Genomic DNA, 18,740 nt, shown 5'->3' with positions numbered 1-18,740 from the left:
CCGGAGTGGACATCAATCGTCGATGCTTACTACATCTCGAAAGACCTGGAAGTAAGTACTTTAGAAGAATTGTTTTCTACCCTTGAATTACACGAAACTAGATATGCAGAGATATCAAAGGACACAACCCAGACTATGGCGCTGAACGCAACCAACAAGGATGAACTCGAGTCAGACTCCGAAGACGATCAAGAAGCGTACATGGTAAGAAACTTTAAAAAGTTTTTTAGATTTAATAAATTTAAAATGCAGAATAAAAAGAATCAAAAAGGTAGAAGAAAGGTACGGTGCTACCAGTGTCAGAAGGAGGGACACCTAAGGGAAGACTGCCCAGAACTCAAGAAGGTTAAATTGAAGACACCCAAGAAACACAACCTAAAAGTAACTTGGGATGACACTTCTTCATCTGAATCAGAAGCTCAAGAATATGCGGGGATTGCACTGATGGCAAGCCACGAAGGACAAAGTACATCAGAACCCAGCATCGATGAAGGGGGAGCGACTTCAGATGGAAGTAGCGGAGATTCAGGCTTCAAGTCTGATATGGTAAGTGAGGTATGTCTCTTACCCCCTGATGAACTTTACTTTGGTATCAAAGCTATGACTAAATCCATGTACAAATTAGAAAATAAAAATGCCAAATTAGAAAATGAAATTTTAGAAATAAAGAGAATTTTGGCAAAATCATGTCTTATAGAGGATTTTGAAAAACTAAAAATTGAAAATGAAAAACTAAAAAAGAAATAGAAAGATTGAAAAAATCTAATGGTTCAAATATTTCTACTTTTAGGAATTATAGAGGTTTAAATTGGTATTATAGATTTCATCAAAGTCAAATTAGAAATATATCAAAAATCTATATACCTAGGAAACACTTGGTTAATCCTGTAGGTAGGAACCTCTACTGGGTTCCAAAAACCTGTTTAATTTAAAATTAAAGTCAGACTTAGAATTTTCAGCAAGGAAATTAAACAACTAATTTCTTTATGAGGCTTTGTCTAAGGAAGTGGTTGTTGCTCCAATAACCACGAAGGCCTAGTGTCTCGCCACGACCTGGAAGCCAAGTATCGAAATGAAAAGTTTAATTGACTAACTGAAAAAGCATTAATTTAAATTACTTAATGCTTTAAAAGAGTTATTCAATTTGTGTTAAAAAATATTTTTAAAAAAAAATTGAAATTTTTTTTATCTTAGAAATTTTTATGAAAATTGACTTAGAAATCTTAGAATTTTTTTTATGATAATATTGCCTTATAATTTTTTCTTAAAATTGACTTTTTTCTTATGAATATTAACTTAGAATTTTTTTTTGGTTAGAAAAGTTTTTTTGGGAATGTTAAAATAAGTTTCAAACTTAAAATTTTATTAACAATTATGACTGTTTTTTTCTGAAAAGTGTTTTACTTAATTTTTCTCGAAAGAAAAATTCTGAAGAGTGTCTTTACTTAGACATTTTTTACACTCAAATTTTTTTTTAATTTACCTTAGACTTGTTTATAACCCCAATTTTTATGTGATCAAAGGGGGAGAAGTATGTTAAGTCTAGGGGGAGGTTATATAATTTTTCATTTGAAAAATACTTGGACTTATTTGAATATAAATTATTTTTATTGCATATGGTTACCCTAACTTAACTTGGGTTGCTCACATCAAAAAGGGGGAGATTGTTGGAACCCCAAGGTGTTTTGATGTGATCAAACAAGCTAAGTTAGGTCCTGCGTTTGTTTAACCCTTGTGTCTAAGTGTGCAGGAGCTTAGGAACACAGGAAGTCGAGCGGAAGACGCGGCTAGCGAGAAGGACGGCACGGGAGAGAGCCGACGGGCTCGGTGCGTCCGAGAGACGAGGTGACCTCGGAAGAGTACACCGGTGGACGAGAAGAAGGTGCGCGGCGTTCGAGGGACGAGAAACCGGGAAGGAAGGCTGCTCAAGGAGAAGGCCGGAACATGGGTTCGGGTGAGCCCTATTCCGGATGACCGAGATCACCCAAGCTAGTGGAGCCGGAACAGAAGACTCGGACCGAGACGAGCTGAACCGAAGCGGAGCGACCGGACGGAAAAAGTCAACCAGAGTTGACTTTTGGGGTCCGGGGCGCCCGGACCGAAGTTTTTGACCAGATCGAGTCAAACTTGATCTGAACATTGGGGGATAAAGTTTTATCCCCCTAGGGCGCCCAGAACCCCTTCGGGGTGCCCCGACCAGTGCTATAAATATAGCACTGGTTTGCACAGATTATTAGAACTCACTTGTAATCAATTCCTTCTGTGCTTTCAATTCTGTTCTATTCATTTGTGCTATCAACGTTGTAAAGAAGCTACTCCACCCAGAGGAGAATCAGATAGTTCGCTTACATTCCTTGGATTAGCAATCCCCTGATTGCAAACCAAGTAAAACTCTGGTGTCTGCTTTTCTTTACTTAGTCTCTTTTATTTATTTATTTCAAGTGTTCATTATATAGTTGAAATCCGAGAAAGGTTCGAGTTTTATTTTGTAGGGCAATTCACCCCTCCCCTCTTGCCGGCCTCCAAAGGGACCAACAAAAAGATCTTCATCTTTTGGAAGCATTGTGCTTGGCCGAAACTTGAAGAAAGGAGAAGAAGGTGCTTTGGTGGTTTCTCATCTCGGATGATCGTTGCCCACACAACGTCCGAGGTTAGAAGAGGAATACGATAGAAGACCTAGAGGTTTTTACTTACAAAAGAAAAGGTATACTAGTATTTAATTTCCGCATCATACTAGTTTTATCTTCATGTAAAAATACCAAATACAAGAGGCATGCGATTCTAGTATTTCGAATTTGTTTTCGATGTTGTGTTCTTTTATTTTTCTTTTCCTTGTGATTTGATTGTTCTTTTTGGTTGACCTAAAGTTATTTAAGGAAATTAAATATTAGCTTTCCTTAAAAGGCTTTGCCTATGCGGTGGTGGTTGTTCCCATATCCAAGAAGGTCATGTGCCTCGCCATGCAGTCCTGGAAGCCAATTCTGGAAATTAATATTTAATGGAATTAATAACCTAGGTGATTTGGATCGAACGTGTTAAGTTCCGCAGGAGATCCAAGTCTAAACTAAAAGAACAAATAAATTAAACTTTGGATCAAACGTGTTAAGTTCCGCAGGTGATCCAAGTTTAATTTAAAAGAACACATGGTAGCTAGGAAAGGTTCAGACCTTTGTACAAAATTTTTGTACAGTGGAACCATTAGATTTTCCGAGTAGCAACCAACAGATAGGATGCCATGTGGCACTTACCCCTAGACAAGATCTGACACCCGACATTTCCTGACATTTGCCAGAGACCAAAAGTTCGCATTGCTATATAAAAAGGGGTGTCCTCTCCCTTACGCAGGTACGCTCTCTCACTTTTCGCATCTCTCTTTTACTTTCTGCAATTTTACTGTTCTTCAGGGGGAAAAGTACCTGACTTGAGCGTCGAAGGGCTTGCGCCAGGGGATTTTTCCCTGGTTCTTGGTCCCTAACGTGAAGGGAGCTTGTCTGAGTGTGCGCAGGGAGCTCCCGCTTCTAGACCCTCGTCATCACCCCCTGTCAGCAACCTGTGGAGCTTGCCTGTGCAGCCTTGTCTTTGTGGAACATCTCCGTTAATTTCTGTCAACGCCAGTGACAGCAGAGCCGACCTCCGTCTGACTCAGATTCCAGACGGGATCAACGCTCAATTTATAATTAAATCAGTCGAGTCGACTGATTGTTGACGGATTTATTTTTTTAATCAAAATATATTTTAAATAAAATTAGTTGATAGATCAAACGATCTTGAATTGATATGAAACTAATTTTTATGTGTTCGTCTATCCCTTCTAATTATATTTATGCTCTTAAACATCAATTTGTCATTAGGTATATTAACCGATCTATCTAAAATCACCTGATTAACCAAATGATCTCATATTAACATGAAACTAGTCTTATGTGTTCCACTACATCTTCTGATTATAGTGATGTCCTCAAATGTCAATTTGATTTAATATATTAAGAACAATAATTTTTTAACATGAATATATTTAAAAAATTTAATTCATGATAAAAAAATCATTACTCTCAATATATTATATCAAATTAATTTTTTAGGGGATATATATAATCAAGAGAACTAGCCAAACTCATAAGATCTAATTTCATATCAATCCGAGATTGTTTGGTCCATCAATCAGATTTTTGAAATATGAATTAATTTTTTCAAACATATTCATATTTTTAAAAATATTGCTCTTAATATTGGGTCAAATGGATGTTTGAGGATATGGATATAATCAAAAGAGGTAGACAAACATATAGGAATTTATTTCATGTCTATCTGAGTTCGTTTGGTGCATCAGTCGATTTTGGGTAAACAACCTCAAATTAACATGAAACTAGTTTATATATATTTGGTTAATTCTTCTAATTATATCTATGTCGTTAAATTTCAATTTGACCCAATGTATTTGAGAGCAATCATTTTTTTTTTAACACGAATGTGTTTGAAATATTCAATTCATGTTTAAAAAATATGGCTGATGGACCAAACAATCTCATATTGACATGAAACTAGATCATATGAGTTCGGCTAGTTTTCCTGATTATATACATGCCCTTAAACATCAATTTGACCTAATATTGGAAGCAATAGTTTTTTGAACATGAATTAAAATTTTCAAACATATATGTGTTCAAAAAATCATTGCTCTCAATATATTGTGTTAAATTGAAGTTTAAGGGCATGGATATAATCAGGAGAACTAATCGAACATAAAGGAATTGGTTTCATGTTCATTCGAGGTCATTTGATCCATCAGCCACTTTTGTCCAAACCCGACTGATGGACAGAATGACGTCGTTTGATCCATTAATCGGTTTTGTCCAAAAATGGCTAATGGACCAAATAACCTCGGATTGATATGAAACAAGTTTCTATATATTCATCTACCTCTCCTGATTATATTCATTACTTCAAACATTAATTTAACATAATATATTGAGAATAATTATTTTTTTAATATGAATTAAAATTTTCAAATATATTTATGTTAAAAAATTATTGCTCTCAATATATTAGGTCAAATTGAAGTTTAAGGACATAAATATAATAAGGAGAGATGGTCGAACACATAGGAACTAGTTTTATATTAATTCGAGGTCATTTGGTCCATCGGTCGATTTTGGGCAAAACTGGCTAATGGATCAAACAACCTCGGATTAACATGAAACTAGTTCCTATGTGTTGTCTACCTCTTGTTATTATATTAATGCCCTCAAACTTTAATTTGATCCAATATATTGAGAGTAATAATTTTTTGAATACAAATATATTTAAAAAATTCAATTCATGTTCAACAAATGATTGTTCTCACTATATTGGTCAAATTGATGTTTGAGGATATGGATATAATCAAGAGAGTTAGATGAACATATAGGAACTTGTTTCATGTCAATCCGAGGTCATTTAGTCTATTAGCCAATTTTGGACAAAATCAGTTGACGGATCAAATGACGTCATACAGTCGATTTTGGACAAATCGGTTGATGAATCAAACGATCTCGGATTGACATAAAACTAGTTCCTATATGTTTGACTAGTTCTCATGATTATATCTATACCCTTAAACTTCAATTTAACCTAATATTTTGTGAGTAATGATTTTTTGAACATGAATATATTTAAAAAATTTAATTCATGTTCAAAAAATCATTGCTCTCAATATATTAGGTCAAATTGATGTTTGAGGGGATAGATATAATTAGGCGAACTAGCCAAACTCATAGAATCCAGTTTCATCTCAATTCAAGATCATTTAGTCCATCAATTATATTTTTTAAATACGAATTAAATTTTTCAAACATATTTGTATTTAAAAAATCATTGTTCTCAATATAGTAAGTCAAATTGATGTTTGAAAGCATGAATATAATCAGGAAAGGTAGACAAATATATACAAACTTGTTTCATATTAATCTAAGTTCGTTTGGTTCATCAGCTAGTTTTGCCTAAACATTAATTTGATCCAATATATTAAGAGTAATGATTTTTTAAATACAAATATGTTTGAAAAATTAAATTCACGTTTAAAAAATCTGATTGATAGATCAAACGATCTCAAATTAACATGAAATTATATCAATGAGTTTGGCTATTTCTCCTGATTATATCTATCCACTCAAACATTAATTTGACTTAATATATTGAGAGCAATGATTTTTATAACATGAATTAAAATTTTCAAATATATTCATGTTAAAAAATCATTATGTAGGTGCAGCGGAGGCCGACAAGAGGGGGGGGGGGTAAATTGCTGAAATCAAAAACAAACTATACCCTCCTCGGATTTCAACTCAGAAAAGCAATAGTAAAATTAAGACAAGCAAGGAAATAGAAATTAAGTAGTAGACAGGATTTAACCTGGTTACAACCAAGAAGGTTGTTAATCCAGGGTAGTAGAAAAAGCTCAGTAGAAAAATCTCCTTTGCTGAAGGCGGAGAAGCCTTTTACACTTTGGAAGCTTAGAACTATTGCTAGGAAAGAGTACATCGTTGATTGCTTGAGTTGTTATCTCTTTCCTAACTCCAGGGGCCTTTATATAGGTCCTGGAAATCTTATCCCGAGAGTCCAAGGTGCCTCCAACTGGGTTCAAGGCACCTCCAGCTCAGTCAGCGGATAAAACTTTATCTGCTGCGCAAACGGTCAACTTTGACTGTTGAAGGCGCCTTCAAGACTGTTGAAGGCGCCTTGAGTTGGATCTTCCAGCACAGCTCTTTTTTCCAGCTCCTTTGCGTGGGCTTCCGATACTCCGTTCTTTTGGGTGATTCCGACCATTCGGAATAAGGCTCACCCGAACCCAATTCCCGGCCTTCTCCTCGAGCAGGCTTCCGTCCGCCTTCTCGTCCCTCGAACGCCGCACACGTTCTTCTCGCTCCACCGGAGTACTCTTCCGCAGCTCTCTCGTCCTTTCGGACGCACCGAGCTCGTCGGCTCCCTTCCCGTGCCGTGCTTCTCGCTAGCTGCGTCTTCCGCTCGACTTCCTGCGCTCCTAAGCTCCTGCACACTCAGACAGCAGGACCTAACCAACTTGGTTGATCACATCAAAACTACCACGGGGTCCAATAATCTCCCCCTTTTTGATGTGCATCAACCCAAGTTCAAGTTAGGGTAAAAATAGACACAAAAAGTAATTTTAAAGAAAAATTACTAAACTAACATATTAAGCATAAGTTTTGCAATAAAATAAAATTACAACATAGTTAGAAAAAAATTTTAATTTTCCTAACTCCCCCTCAACTTATACTTTTCTCTCCCCCTTTGATCACAGCAAAAATGGGGTCCTAATTATAGGGAACTTTTTTAAAAAAATTCTAAGTAAATGAACTTTTAGAATTTTCCAGAAGAATATTTCAAAAAAAAAATTCTAAGGATTTTCCAAAAAAATTTCAAGTCAAGAATATTTTCAAATTAAGTCTTTAGAATTTTTTCAAGAAAAAATATTTCTAAAAATGAATTTATAAACAAAATTTTCAAAAATATTTGATTAAACTTTCAAAGTATTATTTAATTCTAATTTTTAAATGCTTTTTCAGAAAGTTAATTAAACCTTTCATTTCAATATTTCAGCTTCTAGGTCATGGCGAGGCACTAGGTCTTCTTGGTTATTGGAGCAACAACTACTTCCTTGACAAAACTTTATAAAGAAATTTACTGTTTAATTTTCTTCTCTGAAAGCGCTAAGTCTAATATTTAAACTAAGATCAAATATTATGATTTTTAAATTTCCATTTTAACTTCTCATAAGTTCTTAATTCACAGTTTTCTAGAATTATGGCAAAAAATATTGAGCATGCAAAAAATTGTACATTTTCTATTGTTAGTTTGTCAAAATCTTTTAATTGACAAATTGTGTCTTTTAACTCAATATTCTTTAATAGTTTTTCAATTTTTAATTTAAAATATTCTTTCGACGAAATAATTTGTAATTCACGAAAACCTTTCGGCAATATTTCAATTGAAACAATTAATTTGCCAAGAGGTTGAGACCATACCTGACTTACATTATCGGCGGTTGATTCTCCCCCTGTTGAGTTGTTTTCGTCTTCTGATGTTTCTCCCCCTTCATCGATGCTCATTTGTGATGAGCATTCTAGGTCTTCAAGTTGGAGTTCAGTTACTAGTTCTGTCTCGACACTTACCTCAGTTTCGGACTCTTCTGACGTCGGATCAGTGCCCATCGAGGAGTCAGATTCAACTTCAATTTGTTCTTCGTGGAGTTTTAAGAACTTTTCTCAAAGTTTTTTTGCGCTATTGTACTCTCCGACTTTGTCGAGATCTTCATTTGGTATTGTGGTTAGAAGATGAAATTCAGTCCGTGTATTTGCCATAAACTCGTCACGTTGCTTCTCGTTCCAGAGGTATTTCTCGAGCTCTTCTCCGTTTACTTTCTTTGGTGCTTCATAATCAGATTTCATTATTAAATAAATAGAAAAATCAGAGTTAAGGTATACCTCCATCTTTTGCTTCCATGAAGCAAACTCCCCCTCAAATGCAGGTGGGTAGTCACTGTCTCCGGCCATCGTTTTGATCGTTGTGCGTCAGTCGACGGTTAGTCCTTCTGAGCAGTCTGGCTCTGATACCAATTGTAGGTGCAGCGGAGGCCGGCAAGAGGGGGGGTGAATTGCTGAAATCACAAACAAACTATACCCCTCCTCGGATTTCAACTCAGAAAAGCAATAGTAAAATTAAGACAATGAAGGAAATAGAAATTAAGTAGTAGACAGATTTAACCTGGTTACAACCAAGGAAGTTGTTAATCCAGGGCAGTAGAAAAAGCTCAGTAGAAAAATCTCCTTTGCTGAAGGCGGGGAAGCCTTTTACACTTTGGAAGCTTAGAACTATTGCTAGGAAAGAGTACAAAGTTGATTGCTTGAGTTGTTATCTCTTTCCTAGCTCCAGGGGCCTTTATATAGGTCCTGTAAATCTTATCCCGAGAGTCCAAGGCACCTCCAACTGGGTTCAAGGCGCCTCCAGCTCGGTCAGTGGATAAAACTTTATCCGCTGTGCAAACGGTCAACTTTGACTGTTATAGGCGCCTTGAACAAGCCTTGAAGGCGCCTTTAAGTTGAAGGCGCCTTCAAGACTGTTGAAGGCGCCTTAAGTTGGATTTTCCAGCACATCTCCTTTTTCCAGCTCCTTTGCGTGGGCTTCCGATGCTCCGTTCTTTTGGGTGATTCCGGCCATCCGGAATAGGGCTCACCCGAACCCAATTCCCGGCTTTCTCCTCGAGCAGGCTTCCGTCAGGCTTCTCGTCCCTCGAACGCCGCACACGTTCTTCTCACTCCACCGGAGTACTCTTCCGCAGCTCTCTCGTCCTTCGGACGTACCGAACCCGCCAGCTCCCTTCCCGTGCCATCCTTCTCGCTAGCTGCGTCTTTCGCTCGACTTCCTGCGCTCCTAAGCTCCTGCACACTCAGACACAGGGATCAAACACAGCAGGACCTAACCAACTTGGTTGATCACATCAAAACTACCACGGGGTCCAACATATTGTTCTTAATATATTGAGTCAAATTGACGAGGGCATAGATATAATCAGGAGAGGTAGAGGAACACATAGAAACTAGTTTCATGTCAATCCGAGGTCATTTGGTCAATCAACAAATTTTAGGCAAAACCAGCTAATATACCAAACGTCAAATTGACGTTTGAGGACATGGATATAATTCGAAGAGATAGACAAATGTATAGGAACTAGTTTAATATCATTCCGAGATCGTTTAATCTATCAACCGATTTTATCTGAAATTAAATTTGATTAAATTAGTCGACTAATTTGATTAAAAATCGGGCATTTCGATATAGAGCCAAATTGATTTGATTGCTTAAAAATATCATCGACTAATAAGGATAAAATAAAAAAATATGTCCCTAATTTGGTAATTTTAAAACTATCCTAGAAGAAATGAATATTTTGTAACTTATATGGGCGGTTCAGTAAATAAAAAGCTGTTATCCTAAATACTTTTGAATCAGATTTAAGATTTAGACGGAATTAGTTACTTGGCTAATGTGTAATAATTAGTTGTTAGTTGTTATAATAGTGTCATTAATTTTTATATTGATTTTACTTATTAAAAAAGTAATAATTTAATGAAAATAATATTTCAATCCCTAAACAGACTAAGAAGACTCTTTAATATTCACTTGATCATGATCAATTGAATAAAAATTAATAAATAGTCGGTGCACCTTGTATCTTTTATCATCGGCCTTGAGACAGATTGACAGAAATACTGAAGATAAATATATTCATCTTTTACCATCTCATATCTTCTATCATCTAAATCTTAAATTTAGGTCCAAGGTATTTCAAGTAATTTATTTTTGGACACCTTTTAAAAATTTTACCTTTAAATTATTAGTACAATATTATTTTAATATTTTTTTAAAATATTATTTTACTGATATAAATATTTAGAGATATTATTATTATTTTTTTTGTTACCAATGAATGATCTGGCCTTGTCCTTTGAGCCGGACTTGGACTCGAGGCCCATGGGCTTGATGGTGGAACTCGGAAGTCGGAAGGCCCACTTCACGGCTCCGGACCGCTCGGTCCATTTACAGTTCTGGATCTACGTTCATCCAAATCACCGACCGATTTGGACCAAATCGGCGGTCACGATCGATGTAATTCCCGATGAAATATTCTATTATCCAGTGGGAGCCGCATTCGTTTCTCATCGACGCTTTGATTCGAGGTAGGAGGTCGGAGCTACCCCTCGCCTCGGTGGGCGAGAGACATCCAGGAGGGGGAAGGCGATGAGCTTCCCTTGCAATGTCTCTCACGAACCCTAAATCTCTTTCTTCCTACTTTTTCTCCTCTCTCCCACGGTTTCCCTCGCACCGCCCCGTCCTCCGCTGCCGCGCCGCAGCGGACGCCTCATCCGACTGGTTCCGCCCTCGCAGCGCCCCCCGGGATGGAGGACGCATGGCGGCCCGTGACCCTGGGAGTCGTGTCAATGCCAAGGAGGAAAGCAACGGCCAGAACAACAGCGGCAAGAATAAGAAGAGGTGGTGGTGGTGGTCTCGGGACCGGGAGAGCTACTTGGCCGACGATTCCGACGCCCTGCCTCTTCCGATGACCTATCCGAACTCCTCTCCGGTGTCCCCGGAGGAGATCGACCGACGGCTCCAGTGTGACCCCGACATCGAGGTTTTAGAATGTTGTTGTTTGTGCGTGTGTTTAGGTCTGTAGTTGAATGCGAGGGCCTTACGCGTGTTTGGTGTTATGTTCTGATAGGATTGCAAGGAAGTGGTGTACGAATGGACGGGAAAGTGTAGAAGTTGTCAAGGGACGGGCTTCGTCAGCTACTACAACAAAAAGGGGCGCGAGACAATCTGCAAGTGCGTTCCTTGTCTTGGAATAGGTTCGACAGCTCATTACTCTCTTATATTGCTTTTATTTCCGTTTAGAACCGAATGCATTTTTCAATGCGGGTTGGCCCTTGGGATAGGTTTTCGTAGCTCATTGCATTATTTGAGATTGTATTTGTTTTCGTTTAGAATTGAATGCATTTTTTGATGTGGTTGATTGAAACAATTGTTGAGAAGATTGATTGACTGAACCATTTATATTTATCTTTTTTTCATGGTTTTTTCTTGGGCACGGACTAGAATGCATGCACGGCTTTTTCATTCAGGAAAAGAACTAGGCACAAATAGGAGATAAAAAAACATTTGTCATATGTAAGCAGGAGAAATTTTTAGTTGTCCAGAAACTTTTCATAGTGTTTAAACTGCATAGGTCTTTTTTTAGTTCTTTTAGTTATATTTATCATTTCATTGCAAAAGAGAAGTTGCCTAGATTCTATTACCTTATGCAACCATTCTTGGCTCTTAGTTGATGTTCCCTCAATCATGCAGATGCTGACGGGATTTCTCCTCCTCCTCCCTCCTTTTAATTCTTTTTGTCCATAAAAAAGTTTCATCATGCTTTGACACCACAAATGACGTCTTTTGGTCTTCAAAGATCTTCATCTTCATCAATTGGTAAGACCTATAATATTGAAAGAAAGTGTCAATAACCAAACAGAATTGACTTGCTCTAGGTAAGGTTTTCTTGTTCTATGTGGGTATAACTTATAGATAAAGAAATAAGTTATGGACTAATAAAGTGAAATGTTCAGAACATTTTGATCATTACTTTAGCTTCCAATTAGTTATCTTTTTTTGGTCTTTGATGATTGAATATTTTTCTTATGTGTTCTTCTTGAAACATTACTTTGGCAATGGATAAAACTTTATCATAGTCCATGTTGGTCAATTCTCAAACAAGATTTATTATATTGCTGATGATCAATTTGTAGAATGTCGTTTGTGTCATAGTATTTAGAAAATGTTTTGCTGAACTAATAAGAGTATTAGTAAGTGTTTGGTATCAATAGAAGATATACAATATTAAAAAATTAAGTGTTCATGAGTAGTTAAGTGCAACCCTGTATATGAGAGCAAGGGAATAGGTTAAGATTGTAAAAGAAAATGCCTAAACACAAGTAACATAGATAGTAGACAAATCAGATCAAACCACAGTTAAATATATGAGTGGTTAAGGGAGAACAAGTAAATCATAACTATATAAACCTTGGTATTGTTGATATGATATTATAATAATTCATCAGTATACAGTAGTCATCCCAACTTTCTCAGACATGATTTATAACTGTAAAAGATACACGTTGCCTTATCCAAATAGTCGTGGTTTATTGTTTGTGATCACAAGAAATATTGTGATCTTTGATGGTTCTGAAGCAAGTTTGAAGGGAAACAAGAATTTGTCTTCTATGCTTTCTTGGGTTACATTTCACGGTAACAATGGCCTACTTGTTACAGTGGGAAGGATTTGATTTACACTGCAATAGCAACACCAATGTAAAGGTAATCATTAGATGCTTAGTGAAGCATCATTAGGGACCACTTTTCTCTTGTGTTCCAGTTGACTTGCTATTTCAATGAATGAAATTCTCATTTTTCTATTTGGTTTTGATTGCTTCAAGGCCTTTTTCGTTCCAGTGAAGAATCCAGGTCCTTTCATGTCCATTTTTTTGAAATCTTTAAATGGAAATTAAATATGTTCTCAGCAGCTTTTAAATATGCCCCCAACCTGTTTTTTATGACCTGATAAGGAAGACTCTCTCAGGGTGCTAGGAATCATATTAGGAATTCAGCTTGCTGATTCCAGTAAAGAAAACTAGAGATTTGAAGAGGCCACCTGTGATGAAACAGAATTTCTGCTTATTAAGAGTGCCATTTGCCAGTGACAAAAATACATTTCCTGGAAAAGAGATACTCGTGAGGATAATGCTTCTCACTTACATTGTTAAGATTTGATACTGATGGTTCTCACTGATCTGCTAGGCTAGGCTTAGGAAGTGTAAAGCTAACTCACCATATGAGTGAATTGAGTGATCAAACCAGCAAAATGAGTTTGCATAAGTCGAATATGAAGGTTCCCTTTTGCCCATGCAAGCGACTTAAATTGTGTGCTGAGCAATTAGACACAAATCTGGCAATGAAGAATAGAAAAATTCCTCATACAAGACATTATTGCTATACTAAACTTCTGTCAATACGGAGTCCCAGGAAAGGGTGGGACTATATTGTGGGATTATATTGGATCTATTGTACGCAACCTTATACTGCATTGTAAGAAGCTATTCCGCAACTTGAATCTGTGATAAGGTTACACGGTAGTAACTTTACCATTGCATGAAGACTACCTTTCACAAGCCACTGTTGCAGAATGTTACAGGAAATCCACTAGCTGATATAAACTCATTGCGACTATGATTGGGATAAGTAGTCAAATCCCCGAAAGCAATTTTAGAAGTTGAAATATATTTCTTCTTGAAAAGTAAATCAGCTTTAGTACTTTAATGATCCAAACTGTTTTTCTGCAATAAAATGGTTTCCTTAGTATGAAATGACACCCGTAAACTCTTTAGACAATTGTTTAGTCTAAATATCTTTCTTTTTTATTGTTCAGGATATGTCCAGAAAATAACAGTGCGCACGGACATCAATTTGATGGAAGATTTAGATAATGAAAAACCTCCTTGATACCTAGCCTTCTGGTGTTGGCAGGCATCAATACTTATGTTTCCTTCAACGAGTTATTTACTAATGTTTGCACGCAAATTTCTTACATACTGGCTACAGAAGGCACTATTCTTTTTTGAGATATAATATGTTTCTAGATGACATTCCCAGCAATTGGCTATAGAATTATTTAGTTCCTTTTCATAGTAAAGAGGCTGTTGAGATTGGACAATGTTTTCATGTATGCTAAGCTTGCAAGACAAGCAATTCATTTACATAGTAATTCTGTACCCAAAAAATTAAGTCATGCAGTTCACTCTGTTTCGGATTTAAGCTTTTTAATATGGAGTGCAAAAAGAAAACGTCTACAGGATGATCATGGTAGCCTTATGAATCTTTTTTTGGTTGGGAAACATGCAACATTTTGAATTTAAATTTTGTTGATGGCATCCCAGGATGATCATGGTAGCCTGCCATCTGCTTTCACGATTAATGTGTAAAACTAAAAGTTCCATTTGTTGGTATTTGAAGGGAATTATTCCTCGATGAATAGTCATGTATGGCAACGAACTGGATAAAATCTTGATCAAAGAACAAAAATCATTTTTAAGAGCGTTTGATTATAGCAGAGAATTTTTATAGTGGCCATGGCATGAGTTTTCTAAAAATTGATAGATTCGAAAATCTATCTACTTGTTTTGGTTTAGAGATATTAATCCATTCTTTGGAGCAAGCAAACTGCTAGAGTACTGGACTGCCACACCAGGAGCCGCTGTGGTTCCGAATTTATCTGAGATAAATCCCTAGATTAAAAGAAAAAAAATCAGCAACGATTCAATTGATACAAGATGGATAAAGACAACTATGTTTATGTCCCTGTCAATTTATCTCAAGATCAATAATGAGAAAGTAAATTACAAGTAACTTATAGTCTTTAGAATATTAACTAGCGCATAAGGGAAATATTTACCTTGATTATGTCGAGATTCGAATTCCAAATCTTATAATGATAACACCTCATATGTTAGTCACTGAACCATCTCGGGAGAACTAGGATACAATTGACACAAGCTACCATGGTCGAGAGGTTCATCAAAGTTGCATTACGGATGATCTTTGAATGGAGTTGTGATGGATGAGAATTTAGCTTGCATATGCTGCTGCGCGTCATCAGCCACTTGTAAATTTCCACATAGAAAGAGCTACAATTTTGCTTCGATTATACAAAGTGGCAAAATAGTTGGGAAATATTATTCAGCCAAAGTGTCTAAAAAGTTATTCGATGCATCGAAATCATCACAGCCAGCACAATTGACGGTGGGCAGCACTTAAGCATCTTGTTCCTTCATTTGAACTTTGCTATCTCCTATAGACGTTTCACACCTGCCGCAATCAGCAGGCTTCATCTCGGCTTCAATCACAGATTTTTTGGAGGATAATCATCTGTCCACTTTCAAATTCCAGTGCAAATTGCCTAACTCGTCAATGTTAATTGTTCTAATCATACATTTCTTTTGTGTGTGTGTTTAGGAGGGGAATCAATTATCAGACAATGGGCTTCCCACCACTACTCGTTTTATTTATTTATTTTGGAGAATAAAGTGATGTGCGATGTTCTTATAAAGAACTCTGTTCTGCTGACAATGCAGTTCACCAAGAAGCAGGATGGCCATCAAGCAAGCTCCGACGGCAGCAGCGCGGGCGGTGAGCGGGGAGATGACGGTGGACGAGTTCAAAGAATGGTTGAAGAGGTTCGACGCCGACAAGGACGGCCGCATCAGCCGCCAGGAGCTTAGGCGTGCCATTCGCAGCATCGACCGCCGGTTCACCGGCTGGAAGGCCGGCCGCGGAATCCGGTTCGCTGACACTGATGGTGATGGATTCATAGAAGACGATGAGATCGACAAGCTGGTGGAGTTCGCTCGGAATTCCTTGGGCCTTAAGATCGTTGCTTACTAGTGGTAATCTCTCTAAAGAGAAATAACTAATAATCGAGTGTGGTTCTTTTTATTATTATTGTTGCTATTTGCTTGGGCAAAAATTACCTTTGATAATGATCCATTAATAATTGGTGGGTTCAATTCGATCTAAATTCTCCTTAGTTCTAAGTTGTTTGATTCACCAAACCTTCTGTTGCCGCCTTGCCGGTCGGATCAGGTTTGGTTGGGATGCGGGCTAAGATTGCTAGGCTGAAAGTGAGAGGAACCTAGGCCGTGACTGTTTCAAGTCAAATCCTTTGTCTCAAGATTCTCATGTCCCCTCGTCGATCGGACGGGCTAGATCAAATCTTAAAGATACGATGCACATCATGAGGATGTTATGACTATCCGATGGATGAAAAGACATGAGGACATTGAGATCTTAGGACAGAGAATCTAATTTTCTATTTCTGTGACTCATGGTCAATGTATCACTAGAATTTCATGAGTTGTAGTCAATGAAGTACCACTACAGATACAATGAATAAATTGTCTCTATTCCCAGTGTGTTAAGTTGGACGAATGTAAAATATAATTATGTGATTTAATTGATATAATCGGAGAAAACTCAAATCCAAACTCTTCAGTGCTTTGTAAGTTATTTTGGTGAATTTTAAGTGCAAGATAATAAACTTTTTCTCTATGCCCACACTCACTAATCTTGCAAGAAAATGATAAAAAAAATTTAAAAAAATAATAAATCTAATTAATTTTATTGACTAACCCGGGGTGATCCCATAAAAATTTTCTATTGATAATTAAACTAAATCAAAAAATGCGCGAATTTTTTTTAATAGTTAAAGGATGTTTAAAGGGGTGTCGTATCATTATTAATTAAAATTTTCATCATAGAAGATATTGATTATCTTTGACTAGTAATTTAAATCTAAAAATAATCTTAAAAATTCTAAGCATTTCTTGGAATTTCTTTTAAAATCCTTTTATGTGCACACTTAAAAAAAAATCATAAATTTTGATTCCGATTGAATGACCTGAAGAAATATAGATTTAAAATTATAGATTGAATGATGAGGAGAAAAAGACTTGAATTTACAGGACAATATGGAAAGTGAAAAAAAAATAAAATAAAGCAACACTACAAAATAAAGCAACACAATCGCTAGTGAGATTTAAACTCTCATTTTAAGATATCGAATGCGAATGAAAGTTAATTATTATTATCATTATTATTATTATTATTATTAATTGAATGTCTATATAATATATATAAAAATAACATAAAATCTGTTATATGCTTTTAAAATAATTTCCATAATAAATATTTTTAAAATGTTACGGGACAAAAATCATTAAATTTAATAGACTGATTAATTCATTCACATTAATTTCTCAAACTTCCAACGAAAAAAACAAATTGTTCACCTCTTTTTCTCGCCCTTCAACAATCGACTGATCTCAGGCCGCCTCTCGCCGTCAGCCAGCCAGATTCTCATTCCCTTGCTGCTCGGAATTCGCAAGTGAGTTCTTGCAGTGCGCGATCGCCGCCTGTATAGCGCTCTGCAGCTCCTCCATCGTGCTTCCGTTCGAGGACGAGAAAACCGACGACGCCAGCGCCCCGCTGTTGGCGCGGGGCGTCCTCGCGGACTCCGGCGCCGACCGCAGCTGCTCTGTTTTCCTCCTCTGCTTTCCTCTCCTCCCCTGCTCCTTGAAACCGGGGTCGCCGGAGAATGAGCACGGCCTCCTCTGCAGCGCCTTCTCCTTTTCTTTCTCCCCTTTAACGAACAGCAGAGGCTGCATCACGCTCGCGTAGTACTTCTTCAGGAGCCTGCTCATGTTGACCAATCTCCCTCTGTTCTTCTCCTTCCCGTTCTCGCCATCCATCGCCGCTCCCCTCGATTTGCCTTCGTTGCCTTTTTACGCGTGTTTGCGAGGCCGAAGAAGGAAGAGAGCGAGCACTTGGAGTTGGTTCCTACTTCGTCGTGGAGCTTCGGCGTTTGGTTAATGGCGCCGTCCGCGTGGTCGAGGGAGGCGAGGGGGCGGGAAGGACTGGTGGCGGCCGGAGGAAGATGTCGTCGGCAGTGGCGGTTGGGCTAGTAGTAGGTGGAGAATGGAAGGATGTAGTGAAGGAGAATCCATGAGTAGAGGCTTCAGAGGAAGCAGAGCAGTATTTGTAGTGTTTCTCTGTTTTTAACATGTGCATTTAACATTGCACGATATCAAACCTCTGTTTTTGCCTTTAATATCATGACTCGTATCGTATCTATCATTTGAGTATTTAAAGTTCGCGTGTTAATTATGTATCTATATTTATCTTCTTCTATATACACGCAAGTTTAATTTTAAAGATCGCGTACGGTGATTAAGATATCCATAATTTACGGGAACGAGCAAATAACCTTTTACCATGTTTAAGGAGTATTTAAAAAAGGAAAAGAAAATCTACCTAATACCTACCCGCGTATCTATCCATTAGATCGCGTTCGCAAAGAAACCTAAAAATATTGCACGTTCTCATTAGAAAATTTAATATCCATACTATACCGTACGCATGCATGCTCAATTAAATGGATCAGATGCATTTAAAAACCAAGCTGATATTCTGTGCGATGGCAAATATAAATTAAAATTTTAAATTACCTTCCATATTCTACGATCAAACATTGTCCAAACACTCTCTCTTCAACTAACGTACTGAGACTCGAAAGGAACTAGACAACCACTAGCAATGCT

At 37.2% G+C, this 18,740-nt stretch overlaps 3 protein-coding genes across 4 annotated transcripts; 2 read left to right on the top strand and 1 right to left on the bottom strand.

The window, feature by feature from the left end:
* The first annotated feature begins 10,700 nt into the window (after positions 1-10,700).
* On the top strand, positions 10,701-14,274 carry LOC121989513 (protein disulfide-isomerase SCO2-like). 2 transcript variants are annotated; one of them, XR_006114264.1, is made up of 4 exons: positions 10,701-11,188; positions 11,276-11,402; positions 11,899-12,024; positions 14,018-14,274. XR_006114264.1 is itself a non-coding variant. In XM_042543604.1 (3 exons), the coding sequence occupies exons 1-3, from the start codon at positions 10,811-10,813 to the stop codon at positions 14,089-14,091; spliced, it is 579 nt and encodes a 192-aa protein (XP_042399538.1). In that variant the 5' UTR covers positions 10,701-10,810; the 3' UTR covers positions 14,092-14,274. The 2 variants fall into 2 exon arrangements, 1 of the variants encoding a protein (XP_042399538.1); XM_042543604.1 differs by lacking the exon at positions 11,899-12,024.
* Positions 14,275-15,510: 1,236 nt separating this feature from the next.
* LOC121989514 (polcalcin Syr v 3-like) lies at positions 15,511-16,154 on the top strand. The gene has a single exon (XM_042543606.1). The coding sequence runs from the start codon at positions 15,736-15,738 to the stop codon at positions 16,027-16,029; it is 294 nt and encodes a 97-aa protein (XP_042399540.1). The 5' UTR covers positions 15,511-15,735; the 3' UTR covers positions 16,030-16,154.
* A 1,205-nt stretch (positions 16,155-17,359) lies between these two features.
* On the bottom strand, positions 17,360-18,270 carry LOC121990670 (probable BRI1 kinase inhibitor 1). The gene has a single exon (XM_042544769.1). The coding sequence runs from the start codon at positions 17,889-17,891 to the stop codon at positions 17,484-17,486; it is 408 nt and encodes a 135-aa protein (XP_042400703.1). The 5' UTR covers positions 17,892-18,270; the 3' UTR covers positions 17,360-17,483.
* Positions 18,271-18,740: the final 470 nt, after the last annotated feature.

Source organism: Zingiber officinale, chromosome 6B (genome assembly GCF_018446385.1).
Source record: "Zingiber officinale cultivar Zhangliang chromosome 6B, Zo_v1.1, whole genome shotgun sequence".
In the NCBI taxonomy this organism is placed as follows: domain Eukaryota; kingdom Viridiplantae; phylum Streptophyta; class Magnoliopsida; order Zingiberales; family Zingiberaceae; genus Zingiber; species Zingiber officinale.
Note: the sequence above shows the minus strand (reverse complement) of the source record. Positions and strands in the feature narration are given on the sequence as shown.